The sequence below is a fragment of the Channa argus genome, chromosome 15 (genome assembly GCF_033026475.1).
Source record: "Channa argus isolate prfri chromosome 15, Channa argus male v1.0, whole genome shotgun sequence".
Taxonomy (NCBI): domain Eukaryota; kingdom Metazoa; phylum Chordata; class Actinopteri; order Anabantiformes; family Channidae; genus Channa; species Channa argus.
This window is the reverse complement of record NC_090211.1, coordinates 5,538,529-5,554,120: the sequence shown is the minus strand read 5'-3', so window position 1 is coordinate 5,554,120 and position 15,592 is coordinate 5,538,529. Positions and strand designations below refer to the sequence as shown.

General features: G+C 39.9%; 1 protein-coding gene across 1 annotated transcript; it reads left to right on the top strand.

Annotated features, from left to right (window-relative positions):
• The first annotated feature begins 10,023 nt into the window (after window positions 1-10,023).
• Window positions 10,024-11,677, top strand: nog1 (noggin 1). The gene has a single exon (XM_067478488.1). It carries the CDS (start codon window positions 10,637-10,639, stop codon window positions 11,300-11,302), a length of 666 nt encoding a protein of 221 aa, XP_067334589.1. The 5' UTR covers window positions 10,024-10,636; the 3' UTR covers window positions 11,303-11,677.
• The last annotated feature ends 3,915 nt before the right edge of the window (window positions 11,678-15,592 follow it).

Genomic DNA, 15,592 nt, shown 5'->3' with positions numbered 1-15,592 from the left:
GACATGTCCCTCTGCATGACCAGTGCTAAAATATCTCTGCTTCTTGCTGGAAATTTTTTATTTTTTTTTTATTTCCGATCATGACAGTTTGACCAAGGCTACGACCTCTGTAGTATGAACAAGCAGATGGTATCTGAACTGAAAAAACCCTCCAGATGATGTTTTGTGGAGGACTGTAGTAGTTACAGTACAACTGCATGGTTTTGAATGGGGAAAGCTCTTAATTATGGTTTAATGAACAAGGCACTAGCAATTAAAACAGATCTCTTGACATCTATATTAACCTTGTTCCTGTAACTTTCCATCTATTAGCCCACAAACATCAATCTTATTTCTAGCTTTAGTGCTGACCTTAACCACATGTTGAGTACGTTGTTAAAGTGCACCAAAAATGTTTTGCCATTCTGGAAAAGGGGGTTTCTATGTTTATGTTTTAAACTTAGCCATTTACACTGAGATGCCAAATCAATCAAAATGTTTTTTATTCTTCTTTGTTCGCCTTTCAGTTTTTCATCTGGTGACAGGTTTTACCATGGCTCTCACCCATTGTATACCAATAAGCTACAGCCTCCCTAAAGAGAATGAGCTAAACAAAGGTGATTGCCTGATGGGATCGATCTGAAAGGGACTGCAATCTGATAAGCAGTAGGGGTAAATTGCGCAACCATTTAATTTTACATTGTGCTTCAATTTCTATAGCATAAAGCCATATCACAATTCAGTTATGACTTATTTTATGGGACTTATGGGAGTCATCCTTGAGATGCTCTGGGGATTACAAGGGAGGTGGCTCCCGTTTTTTTTTCTCTTTTGGAAAAAAACACGCAAAACAATGGAACAAAGCTACAATGGAACAAAGTTTGTGTCTATATTCACACTATTATCGGTCAGATTTTTAAGTACACCTAGATAAAACTAATTTTCTATAATACAACAACACTTCAATAACTCCTTGCATATTTCCCAAAGGAGAAACAAATGAGCCATCTCAACAGTTTCTCCCTTACGACTCTGTCTTACCAATTTCTTCTAGTGAATTTTAGGAGAAATGTTAAAAAAAAAACTAAAACGAGGCTGAAATCAGAATCACAGAGCAGTGTCTCTGAGCAGTAGAAGAGCAGAGGTCTTTTAAGATGTTGCGGGCAAAATGGCTGCGTTTACATGGACTTAAGTAATCGGGTTACAGTCGGCATTCTCGAGAAAGCTGATTTCTTAAGTGTCCTGTATACAGGAAAGTTAGTTTCCGAAATGGGGAGGTAGATTTCAGTTGGAGAAAGCAGATTACTCTGCCGTGTATACACATAACTAGGTTTCTAAGTGGCTTTCTCTAACTGCGTAACCTAAGGCTGCAGACAGTAAGCTGCACTCAGCTGAGTGAAAGAATAAATAAAAGGAGAGATCGTTAATGAGTTAAGGGGCCCTGCCCCCTCATTAAAAAAACAGTCTGCCTAAGGTCCAACAGAAATTTATATTTTTTTACGCAAAGTGTCTAAATAAGTCACTTTCCCCGGTGGACTTTTAACAGGCAGACTGTTGAGGATCAGCTGTGTGTATCTTTCCTTTCTCTCCCCCTGTGCTGAAGAAATTAGTTTTCTCATTGTGTAGATCTTCAAAATGATGGCTGTCTACACACGGATGTCATGAAAAATTGAATGTGCAACTCAAGCTGAAAACGTAAACGTGACCATGGTAAGGCACAGGTCATTTATACACATGAATTACATTCAGTCTAACAAATACTTTTGTCTAAAGTGGCTTACAAGTAAGGAACACAGGAGCAACTGGTGATTAGTGTCTTGCCCAAAGACATCCTGAGGTGTCCCAAACAGAGAAAGGTTAACTAGTTTCGAATTAAACGTTTGGGTAAATGAAGTAAATCCATGAGAAAAACTCTCACTAAATGATTGCTGATGTTTCAATTTGGGAGTGTTTGAAAATGTTTGAGACACGCCTGATTTAAACCAGGAGTGTATCTGTTAAATAACAGAACACAGAAACTTTACAGCTTATGCATCACATTTTATGGTGAAAGGGGGAAAAGCGGGAGGAAAAATGACTCTGGCTCGCAGAAATTGCATAAAATCTCTACGTCTCTACGTCTTTTTGAATTCACAGCAACAACACAGACACATGCTGAAGCAACATGACAGACTAACTGAGGTGTGAATTGGAGGAGGTGTGAGAAGCTCATAGAGTCAATAAAGTGATTATAGGTTCCTTCCTATCGAGCCTCACAGTTCAGTTCAACAGCAGTTGCAAGTTAAACAAACCTGTTGATTTTGTCTTGAAATGCCCGAATACACAGACATGTGAATTGTACTGTATGAGGCCTTTTGGGTTAATTTGTCATTAATTTATTCAATCTAAAATCTAATTCAGTCATTTTTTCTATTGGCAGTTTAGATTCAATCATAGATTCGATCTCATTTAGCAATAATCTTTTGTAAATTAATCTCTTTATTTTAGGTGTACTTATCTTAATCCTGTATTCAGTGGAATTATGGAGATTTTATTGCAGCATGATAGTGTCATGTATAGAACCACATAGACTGTCCTTTAGGAACTTTGTTATAGTTCGATTCCATTATGATATCGCTCCATTTTAATGCAACACATCATCCATTGCTCAGTGCTCGACTGTTAAGCAGTGAAAGTACCTGCTTGCTTTGCGTTCTGGTTGTTGGACTTTGTGAAGCCACATCGAAGAACTCTGACAGTCTCGCCCCAATTCTCTGTTGCAGCCTGAGCTGTGGAGGTGAGCTGGGAAGCGCCTGGGTGGTAGGGGCAACACACGGGGCCTCCCTGGCTGGCGCCTGTAATTTTACCTTCCCATTCATCAGACAGAGATATTATTAATAACAGCACATCTGGATTCACTTTACTGTCTCATGTTAACCCTTTTCACTGCAGCACTGACTGCTACCACAGCGGCGGGCCTGCCCTAAACCCCACTACCCCTTCCAACTCAAATCCCATTCCTCTTGCTGTCAGTCTTCATTTCTCTGTCTCATCTACTGCTCCAGTGTTTTCTTTTTCAGCTTCATAAAGAGCCAGGTAGCTGACCTAAAAATTTTTGTGTACTGACACTGACTCTTTATTTAAATCTTGATTCACTGTAGCTGGCTCTTGTGGGTATAATTCTGCTGTCACTTGTGGGGATTTCTGTCTGTAGTGTTGTATGAAGTATGATGTACATGTATACCTACTGGGATATTCAGTTATTTGGGGAATGAAATTCCACTGAAGGCTGCCATCATACTCCTCTGTCCTAAGGGTCAAAACTGCACTTTATGCCGTTTTTATTTTTTTTTTATTTTTTATTTTTTGCATAATTTTTAACTCAGCTCCTATATTTTTATAGAGAAGTTGAGAGCTGCTCTTCTTCCTATTAAGTCTTTGGCACACACTCTTGTCAAAGTGTCAGTTTGCTTCTCATTATGAGTTTCTCTTGTCTTTCACAAAAGATGACTTTGAAATTTCGAGGGGCAGGGTTCTAACGTTTTTTTGTATGTTAGTGTAATTTTCATTCGAACAGACACCTCCACCTTAGACTGACTGCATTCACATTCATGTAAGTAACCTGGTACTAATCAGCAAATGAGAAACCCTGGTAATTGTAATCGAGTAAGGGAATTAGAGAAAATGTATTTCCTCATGGATTTTTCCTGGTGAATGCTGATTTCTCTGCCATGTGCCTTGGCTTTTTACTAGTGCACATGTGCATGTAAAAGGATTGCAGACAGGAAGTAGCACAGTGGATGGATGAAAGATACTGAAATAGAAACAAGGAGACTTAAGGAACACTACCCTGTGAAGGTAGGGAGTTGGCAGAAACAACTGATTAGTGTTGAAGTAAGACTGAGGTCAAGTAAAGCATTATTACACACAACTGGCTGAGCTACCAAATAGTAGCTTACCATTTTTGGGTGTCTTCATCTAACTGGTCCTCCAGTGTCACATTTTGTCCGATTGCTCAAACAAATGCAAATGTGACAGCAATCATTACTACATTTTAGGCGATGCACTATGCATTTTCTTGAGTCGGGGGGGCGGGCAAAATGACTAGAGGCTAAAGAGAAATCAATGAGGCGGTGGGACCTAGCCAAAAATAGGCTATGCCAGGTTTTCGCCCATCCCTAAAATGTGGCCATTTCGTACAGTTACAAACACTTATGGTTTTAGATGTGGTCAAGTGACGCGTGCTACAGACTGGGTTATTTCAAGCTGCCCCTTTTCAACATGTCCATTTGTAAACTGCCTGCAGAGATTCATATCCTGAACTAACTCACTTAAGAAACAACCAATTAGCTGTGCCATACATTTGTTTTATTTGAAACACCATGGCAAATAATGCAGAATTTTGCCCCTTTAGTTAGTTTTATTGCACATGTGATGAGTCACATGTAAAAACTCAGACACTGGCCTGGCTGTATGCCACTGCTTCTGTGAGATTGCATACATGTGTGTCCTTTGGGATAGAGGCAAAATAAATCACCCTCTGAGCTGTCTATAGGTGGAGTCAAGGCCCTGCTACTGGCCGCCATGCTTGGCTACTTGCCCGCCGCCTAAGACTCCCGCTGGTAGCAACAGGTGACAGAGGTCTAGTAGGTGTAGAAGCATTGCAACACATAGAAACACTTTGCTTCATTACTAAGCTACCGCACCCTGACCCCCAGAGAAAGAGAGGGCGCAACAGACAGAAGTTAACAAGGCTTTACTGCTGTTTCTGTTGCACTAAACATCAGTTTGAGACGAGGCAAAAAGCTTAGTGTGCATCACTCATCTGCTCATGAGTCAACACTCATGATGTCATATGCAGCCTTGCCAGCCTCACACACATATATACTGTAGTACCAATATTCGTATAAAAGACCTTATTTATTTGAAAAAGGGGGGAGAGCCGGCTCTTTTTCCATGCAGTGGACTGAGCCGTACCTCCCAGAGAGCCCTGACTGTTAAACCATCGTGCCACAAACAACCTGCTAAAAACACTTAGAGTATTTCTCCCATACAGAAATAAACACTGGCCAATTAGTGTTCTTATTTTTGGAACTATTTTTGCTGCCAGAGGAATTGAAAATATAACCAACCAGACATGGTCTGACATGGAGGACTGCAGATTTTGTCCTCAGCGTCTCCTTATGGACATCCAGGACCTGCTATAGCTATCAACATTGTACATTTACCGTGAGCATCGCCTGTGTCTCTGAAATGAATCTTAGTAGTGGAACAATAGTGCCACTATTATCCAGCACAGAGAGAGATGAATTCACTGAAATACAGGTCATCTTGATTTATGAAGTGTGAATAAGGAGCTGAGTCTGAGACCAAGGTGGGTTGGGGGGTGGGGTCTGCATGACACAAACAGCCATCTGTGTTGTAGGGGCTGGAGACACTACGACCTCCAGTTATCCCCACCTCCATCCACTACACTCTGACTTCTTGCGTATTAACTCATTCACAGGAGCTTATGCTACTGGTGAAGCTTTGGCTTCTTAAAATCGGTAGAAATTAAGCAAGACTGCCAGATGTGATCAACTCCTCACTTTTGGCAAGGTGTTAAAATACACTTGATGCCCTTCTTGCTGGGATTTATTTTATATCACATGGTGGGTTGATGGCTGAATTATCCATCAAGAGGGCCACTTTTTACTTTTTTTTTGTAGATGTTGACATTGATGTAGACTTTTGCATTGCCGCACGTCGCCTTCATCTCGGTCAAAAATGGACATGTGAACACACCTCAAAGACTATAGCCAATGGCCAGCAAGTACATTTTGTGCATGCATGAGAGGAGACAACTCTCTAAACCAGCAAGTGGTCTGTTTTCATCAAACTGTAGTCTGTTTATTGTCTTTCAAAAAGGGAAAGAAGACCTAGCACTAATTCACTAAGCTAAACAGCCAATCAGAATGGTGTCTCTCACTGCTGTTGTCCACGGCCGATTCAACATGCTATGGCCCTGTCAAGCTCAACTAATGTTGAGCCAATGTTGTGGGACACACCACAATAATTACGGTAACAGATGCACACCAAGGGCCTTACATTGGCCAGCAGCTAGCAGCTTAGAGTGTCACTGGCTTTCAGTTGCCGTGGCAAAGAGTGCTACTTGTACGTGAGTATTAGTCCTCAGTTTGACAAGTACAGTCTGATAAGGATTCTATCGAATCTAAAATGTATATAAACAGTATAAACAGTTTATATGACCATTAATGGGGGTTCATGTCTATAGATAAAAATGGCATTAGTGAATATGGCCTCAGATACTTGTGAGATGCTAAAGGCTTAGGCATTGAGATGTATATCCAACACTTAAGTCAACAGCAGCAATATGGTGTTCACCTTACAGGGATTTCTACATGGAATGTGCACTTGCATGGATTTGATTGCCCAACACAGCACCTGTTTCTATGAAAATCTTTTGTTTCCTGGTATAAGGAAGAATTTATTTAACTAATTAACTCATCTGTGTGTCACCTGTGTGCCCAATACAAATTTAGTCTTTTGAGTAATCACGGACTACTTTGTTTTAAGTTTTTGGCTATTGACTTTGTTTGGATGCTTGGTTTCTGTCTGTGAAAATGGAGGAATGGAAGAAACACATATTCATACCAGACTTTAGGGGCTTAGAGCATCAACTCTGTAACCTAATAAATAATTGCTAAATGTGCAATATGTTGCTTGTTAAAAGCTGCAAATATTTGAGTGTTTTCTGCATGGAGTATTCTACATGGATTTGACATAAAAGGCTTGTTTAAATACTATAATGTTGTATATGCAGATTGAAATGCATAATATCTTCTTGATGGATTATTATGGTCTGAAATACTACATACATAAATACAAAAACATTTTTTTTATTTTTAAGGAATAAAAAGGCCATCCTGCTCTCAAACAGCCAAAAGAAAAGAAGACTTACAAAAATGCTGTCTGCCATCCGACTCATGGTCAGTGGTCAGAGGTAGCAGTTAATTTTAATTAAGCTCACAGCAGGAGTGATTATTGTGCTTGTGTGCTTTTGGATTGGAGAGGAATGGAAAAAGTGCTAAACAAACTAGCAAATTGCACATCTCCAAGGTGCCAGAGTAAACAGAATAGCACCTACTTGATGTCTGTGTGTATTCAGCTTGGCAATGTGGCCTCAATTAGCACGAAGTGTGAAATAACGTACTGGGTGAGATAAAGTGTGTGAAAGGTGATTTGTTTTCTGAATGTTCATTGTATGTGCCCTGTCATTGACAGCCATCTGTACAAAGCCACGACAAACGGGATGTCAAGTCTGCTTAGGTGATGATATGTCAAAAACTATCCCTTGTAAATGAGTCTTTCGATATATGTCAGGTTTTGTGGCTTGCTCTGGCATGGATGAAAGCTATCAAGAGTCCTTTCTGGTGTGTGTGTGTGTGTGTGTGTGTGTGTGTGTGTGTGTGTGTGTGTGTGTGTTTCTACCTGAGCAGGCATTTTCTTAGTACCAGCGCTGAAGGTGTCTGCCAAGAAAGAAGCCTGCTTTTTCTCAGTAAATTAAAAATCAGCAGGGATGGCTGCATTGACCAGTGCATGGCTTAAACAAGGAGATTCTTTTTGAATGTGTATCTGCAAGCTGCAGTTTTAAAGTCTTACAGAACCAAACCCAGCCAAACGTTATTATTAGTTGGTTTATAGCCAAAGAAAACAGTTTTTTTTTACTTAATAATAATAATAATGATAATGATAATAAAAAACTAAATTAAGCAGGCGTCTGTCTCAAGTAGCCTGTCTTTTTAAGGAGGAATATTTCACTATCAAAATGTTCCTGTGGTAAAACAGTAGGAAGGGATTAGAAGAAACAAAAACAACTCAGCGTTAAATGAGCCTGGCAATCCTTATGACACTTAATGAGAACCATACTTCACTCATGTGGCTACATTAGAAATGAAATATTCCAGGGTGTGAAATATTATTTTCTTTATGAGTAAAACATGCCAGTTTCGTTTTGAAATAAGCTCAAGTCCTCGATTAAGGATTGCAAGTTCTACTAGTTTGAGTTGCAAAAAATGTTTTTATTTGTCTTAATATGTAATTGCAATATGCATTAAAAAAAATCTCTTCTTGTGTAGATAATGTTAAGAGGTTGACATTAATTTGTACATGTCTGTATGTCCTATGTATGTATCTGTGTTTACTCCTGTTACGTCTCATTTGGATGCACTGGATTAAGCCTGTCTGTCAAGCTGTTTTCCTTTTTTTTTGGAAACGATAGTTTATGATACATGCTTTCAGATGAAAAATATAAGGGTGACATTTTCCAGACTTTTCACCATCATTTGACCGTAAAGTAAATGAGTCGTGTGCTCAAGCGCTTATGTGAATTAGCTCATTCAAAATGAAACAGAGATGCATTTATCTAAAGCGGATGGTTTATGGCTGATGTAGCTGCTGGCGAAGTTATTCCATTAAATTATTTTTCAAAGAATAATTCTCGGAGCATGAGTTTAGACAGGTTTGCAAATTGTGATACTTTCCATAGCTGCTCCTTAGTGAGTGCTGTTTATTTGGGAGCTAATTTGGCCGGCTTTATTGAGAGGCCGATGGGGCACCGTTACAGGCAGAAATATTGTCCCACTTTAGCTGGACACAAGCAATAAATACACTGCAAAAAGTGTACTTAACAGGCCATTTCATCTCATATTCACACTGTAAACTGTGCTTTTCTTCAAACAAGTGAAAGGTTCAACACTGGCTAACAGGATAACATATATGCTGCCTAGGTTTGTTCTTTGAATGCTGTCAGGGGATGAGGGATTGTTCAATGGACACTGATCAGCAACAACATTAATACCTGCTTGTTTTAAAGTTTTGCCATACAGGGGTCAGCGTGCACACTTTATGGCCAGTGTGCAGCTACCAGTCCTACCAACCTGCCTGATGTTTTGTTGTTGCTTTTTGTTGCTCTTTTTCTTTTCTCTCTTCACTCTTCACTCACCCCAACCGGTCAAGGCAGATGGCCGCCCACCCTGAGCCTGGTTCTGCTGGAGGTTTCTTACGTTAAAAGGAGTTTTTCCCCTCCACTGTTGCCTAGGGCTTGCTCCAGGGGGAATTGTTGGGTTCTCTTTATACATCTTTATAATCTTGACTTTATTCTGTAAAGTGCCCTGAGAGGACTTTGTTGTGAATTGGTGCTATATAAATAAAGTTGAATTGAATTGAATTTAACTGGTCAGCAGATACTCTGCACCATATGCAGCAATCTGCAATGTTCTGTGTGTCTGCCACCTGTTGTTCATGGCCAGCATTAAATATTCCCATCATCACCCCTATCCACCACAACAGTAACACAACCAGGTGGATTAAAAAAAATATTTTGGTCATTTTCTGAATTTATTGTATTGTCTACAATAGATTTAAAAGCAAACACGGAAACGTCTTCACTTACTCAAGGTTAGTTGTCAGCCTGAAGCTTGAACTCACTCGCTCACGGGTGCCATAGACCTCTATTGTTGTCCAAGCACTATTGAAAAAAACATCAGCCAGAAGCACAATGCTCCAGTGGATGGCATTTCTTCATTCCAAAATCAGTGATGTGACTAGACAAATGTAGAGCCGTATGCTTTAATTTGGCACGTCCTTGTATTTCGACCTGTGAACTGTGCATGGCTGATATTTAAGGTGGAATTATGGAGATTCTGAATGATGTGGACAAAATGGACAAAGAAAAAAAAAAGCATGAAAGGATATTAATAAGAAAAGAAAGGATATTGCTTGTGAAAAGAAGAAACGCATCACCAAGTGAAGTGGTGTTTTTGGCTGATGTTGTTAAAGGTTTTTAATGGAGATCCATGGCATCAGCAAATAGTGAATCCAGGATGCAGGTTGACAACTAACCAGATGTGAGTAGAGAAAATTCACTTCAGGCATGTGTCATGTATAGTGAATGTGGACAGTAGAATTAAGTTAGAAAATCACTAAAATTATTCTTTGACATTTTAGCTGATCAGTGAATTATAAAAAGGAAAAAGCTTATCTGCACTGTTAACTGTAGTTTTGTCAGAATAAAGTATCTTCCTTGAAAATTTCAGCAGTGTCACAGTATTTAAGAATTGTTAGACGTGTTTGGAGACTGCAGAGTCTTTCAGCAGGAGAATGCACCAGATGACCAAACGATAAGAGCCACCAATCATTCCCACTGTGAGAGTGACTTCAGAAATATCAAAAACCAATTGGGGGCGTCTCCTCTCCCTGCCTCCACCCACCCCACCCCACCCCCGCGCGCTTGCCTCCTGTGCCGTGGAAGAAGGACGTATTGGGGATCTCCTCCTAGACAACAAACCCACATTCAAGTAAGGCACACGAATTACATCACGATCCGTGGTCAGGATATAACGGAGGTCGCGGGTCACACTCAGGAGGACACATCATGCCGAGCATAAGCGCACGGAGCACGAGGGGTCTGAGCTTTGTCAGGCATCTTATCATTAAAAGCACTTTCCAGTGATGCTGGTTCAGACAAACTTTGTTACACTCACTGTTTTTTTTTAAATTGGAAACTGTTAATTTTAAGGGACACTGAAATTGGATACGACTCACGCGTAATTGCGCACAAGTAAGTGGTTGCTGGCAACTCCCCGTGCTCACTGAAATCACCGCTGGATCGTCTGACATGGATCAGTCTCAGCAGTGTGTAGCCATGTATCTCCTGGTGCTGTCTCTCGGACTTATAATTGACAAGGCAGGTTGTCAGCACTATTACCTTCTCCGCCCCATCCCCAGTGACAGTCTGCCTCTTGTGGAATTAAAAGAAGACCCAGATCCTGTCCTTGACCCTAAGCAGGGGGACCTTAATGAAACCGAGCTAAAAGTGGTTCTGGGGGATTTTGACCGCCGCTTTTTGTCTGTTTTACCGCCCGTGGACGACAGACACACCGGTAAAGATGAGCTTGATGACGCTGAGATCCAAAAGCCTGGAGTACTGCCTAAGGAAATCCGAGCTGTGGATTTTGACGTCCAGTTCGGCAAGAAGAACAAACCCAGTAAAAAACTGAAGCGGCGGCTGCAGCAGTGGCTGTGGGCGTATTCGTTCTGTCCGGTCGTGTACAACTGGATCGACTTGGGGAACAGGTTCTGGCCGCGGTACGTGCGGGTCGGCAGCTGTCTCACTAAAAGGTCATGTTCGGTTCCGGAGGGGATGGTGTGTAAACCATCGAACTCAACCCACCTGACGATACTGAGATGGAGATGCGTGCAGAGGAAAGGGGGGTTCAAATGCGCGTGGATACCGGTGCAGTACCCGATCATTACAGACTGCAAATGCTCATGTTCCAGTTAAGACTTTCTACAGCAGAAATAAATTATAAGCTTAATATGTTTTTGATTCGTCTGTCACATGCACTACCGAGTGTAGGAATGTATTTTCTGTATATGCGGTGCCATGCAGTAATATGTAATTCCCTGTACAAAGTCAGTATTATTGGTAACCAGAGTCTACTTTATTTGTGGAGAATATTGGTTATATATTTTGTATTTATGGAGCTATGGCGCATAGAGCCACGTAAGGACTCGCTGTTTTCCATATTTGGATGAAACAGAATGACCTCAGAGTCAAACGTGGATTATTGATACAGCCCTGTATCTGTGACTTGTTTTATCCTGTAAATTAAGGGAAATCGCTATTTATTCTTTATATTCTTACAATAAAACGACACTGAACTCATTTTAAATGCTTTTCATTTATTTATTTGATCACTGCAAGTCATCTGTCACATGCATTTATACACTGCATGATGGTGTCTGGTTGGCAATTGCAACTATAACACCCTAGATGATAGGTAGATGAGATACAATTCTTTGTAAGTACATATTTCAACTGGATGTTGCTTTTATTTAACAGTAATCTAATAGCAATATATAGACACCATGTGGTCAGTAATTCTTCCCTGGCTTCCAATTAACTAGCGCTATCTTGTCCGTTTTAAAGCTGTCAGTCATACATCAGTCACATTACATGCTGATAAAGGAAGCAGCAGCTGCCAACAGTTCTCACCCTTTCATCTACACAAACCCTCCTCCCCATTTGCAGCCCAGCAGGAGCTGAGCTGAAGAGAAGTGCTGGATTTCTACTTCACAGAGGCCAATATTCTTCATCTATCCATCAAATCTGCAGCAGCATTAAACTAAATTCAAATGTCTGTTCCTTTTTTCAATGGCATTGAAAAAGAACTGTCTTTTCATAAAGCTTAAATTGCAGGTGTACTGTAGGCCTTTCGTGCAGGGAAAACTTGGAGATAAACGCAAGACTTACTTTCACAGTTAACTAATTGAAGTACTGACAAGTTATCCCCTGAAGTCCTGCATGTTAAGTGAAAGTACTAAACGGTGTGCAAAAAAGCGCTAAAAGTGTAACAAGTACTGTAAAGTAACCACTGTATAGTGGTAACTTTGGGTGTACAAAAAGTGTAAAGTAGAAGTAAAGAATTTGTATATTGAAAATACTCATGACTCTGATCAGAACATAAGGACTTTCACACCTTTGAACTCTCCAAAACAATACAGTGCGACTTTTTCATTATGTCTGTACTGTCTGTTCTGCACGTTAACTTACATGCAGCATATGCATTGTACTATCAATAAGATTTCTACACATAGTTATACAGTTTTGATTGTAAGATTTATAATGTTGTACTTGGTGATTCTGCTTTTACTTTAGGAAGAGATCTGAGTGCGACTTCCACTACTGTGTAACACAACAATTTGCTCACACCTTTGCAATCAGGTCCTGTATCTTCTTATCCCTCATCTGGGAATCTGCTGAAAAATAATTCTTTAAATTTATAAACCCTCCCCCTAAGGTTTCATAAGAAACAAACATTATTTTACACCAGCGTGTGTATCATCCTTTTGAAACTTTTCAGTCAAGTATCTACATTCCTGAAATGCTGCACCATTACATAAAAATACAATTCTGTTGATGTCTTGTGTGTCACCGTTTCATTAGTTTTCTCCTAAAAATTCCACAGACACGTGTAGTGTTTTTAAAAATTATGGCATCTACTGTATCCCAGGAGTCAAGTTCTATAGGTTTAAACAAAGTGGGCCTCAACTGAATTTGTAAAGATGGAGCCACTTGTAAGTCTTGTCAAATTTATAACTTTACTCAATAAATTACTTTCTGCAATTGTCTGAGCTTCTGTTTAGCTGCTTCTCTCACATACTGACTAAGACAACTCCCCCTCCCTTTGTTTCTCCAGAGTCTCGGTTGGGTAGACTGCGGGGCACCAGAAAGCCTGTGTTTTGTTTTAGTTGTGTTATTCTGTAATGATGCTCCTTAGCCTCAGAGCCAACTCTGCACGTACGCACGCAGCAAACAAATCCCTGTACTTGTCACTGGATAGCAACGTAAGGGCAAAGATCTCTACAATACAGCCTAAACAAACGCAATAAATAGCCTTTGATGTATATGTGTGTGTGTGTGTGTGTGTGTGTGTGTGTTGGAGTCTCTATGTTTGACATTGATCCTCTTGTCTTTTACATGATACTGTTACCCTGTTGCATAAAGCTCACAATGGTCAGGCTTCTAGTTGACAAGCTCTGTGGATACCCACCTATTTTAGGTTGTGTGTCACAGTCAGGCATTAAAGCTGCCAGAAGGTTTAGAGGCTAGACATTTAACAGCTGTCCTGGAAGTATATCAAATATAACTTCTTTAAATTATAAATAATATACATTTCTCTTTTCCTGTGGTCTTTAACCGGGTTTATTTTATTTCACTGTCACACATACTTGTTTTCTGTGTATTCAGCACTCTGTAAAACCACGTCTGTCTTTTCTATAATCATTTTTCTAACTTCCTAATGTACCTTTTCACACCTGAGGAAGACAAATTATTCCTCTTACTATCTTTCCTTTCCCACAGTATGTCTTGCTCAGTGAAGGCAAAGTGCTGTACCACTCAGATGATTTGTTTGTGGAGTAATATGTGCTGACAGAGGACTCGGTGCCTGCTAATACCAGCTGCAGACTGGAGGATGCAAGGCAGTTAATACCCTTCGCCACTTCTGTGCTGCCTCTCAGCATCGTCACTTCTCAGACTTGGCTGTCCACAGATCTTTGCAGACTGATATACCCAGAGCTGTAATACTTTTACCCACCAGCAATCCATTAACTTAATGATCTCTTTGGGTATAGGCTTGCTTTTATTGCTTTTTTTACTCCCTTCCCTTTAACCTAATCAACCTCCTTTTTTCTATGCAGATATACTGAAGCCAAAACCTTGTTGCTGATTAAATTCTCCTACAGGGTTCAGTTATTTTCTTGATCAAAGCAAATGTCTCCTTGTTATTTTTGCCAACAATATCAAACACAAGTCATCCATTTTTCATTACAGATGATAGAATTAGTTCTAATAACCCTCACTGGCTCATTAACAGACCGATGGTAGCCTTTGTGGCACCTTCATTATGAATAAAACAACAAGCCAAGCCTGTAACTTTAGTTTGTAACAGTTAGACTGCTAAATGTTTATTCAGTGTAAATGACAAATTTCAAATAATGCTGTTAAGCAGTTCAGCACATGAAAGAATGTGCTGTAATGTTCAGGTTTGAAAGCTCTGAATACACATTGACTTCTGTACTTGGACCAATATGCTGTAAAAAAAACAAAAATGACATAGTTTTATGCTTTTATTCAGTGATGAAAGCTGAAGGAAAAACCTTTTGATCCTGATGGCACTAGTAGCGCAGAGAAAGTGTGGCTGGCAACTGAAATGGTTTTGTTAGAAGAATTTTAGCCTCCAAAAACAGAAATTAATCTGAATTTATTTTGTATTTTTATTTTTATTTTTTTTATTTTTTTTCACAGATGGATAACTGACGTTTTTCTGAAAAAATTAGCTTGCACAACTCAGAATTTTTAGCTCCATCAATAAAGGCAAACTGTCCTGGTCCAGAGGCAGCAAATCAGGCCTCGCAAATTATGCTTATCCTGGACATACACAGGATACACATTTTGTTTTGAAGAGCAGTAGCTTCCTCCTGGCCACTGTCCTATCCACACCACTGTTGTTAAATGTTCTACTGATGGTGGACCCATGAACACTGATATTGGACACTGCAAAGGAGACTTTTAGAACCATAGTTGTTGCTTGTTAATGTCTTGCATGTCTTGCTCTTAGTGTGATCTTTGGTCGACCACTCCTGGTTAGAGTAACAATGGTTTACAAATTTAAAGCACAATTAGAGTATACTTTAAACAACATGACAAGCATTACTCAAGCATTTCTTAAAATAAAAATGTAAATGTTTGTAAATTAAGGTCTAGAAATTAGAATCAGGGGCATATGTCTTTGCCCTAGATACGTAGTTGGTTGGTGTTGAGTCACCCGAAAACCAGACACATCCTGTCAAAGATTGTTTAGTAAAGGATGCTGTTTGGCAGGTGGCCCACTTCATGCACTCTCCCACATGTCAGGTAATTGGACGCTTTTGAAACATTCTTATTGCTGGTGTGTCTCCCTTCCTGATCATGATGTTAAGACCGAGATGTGTGGCAAGGTGGACGTAGATTTTCTGTAAGCATTTTTGTCTGCTGTAAATTTCACTTAGTTGGGTTTGATGACTTGTG

What these genes read in the sequence shown, in the direction of transcription:
- nog1 (XM_067478488.1), top strand. Translation starts at nt 10,637, where the DNA reads ATGGATCAGTCTCAGCAGTGTGTAGCCATGTATCTCCTGGTGCTGTCT.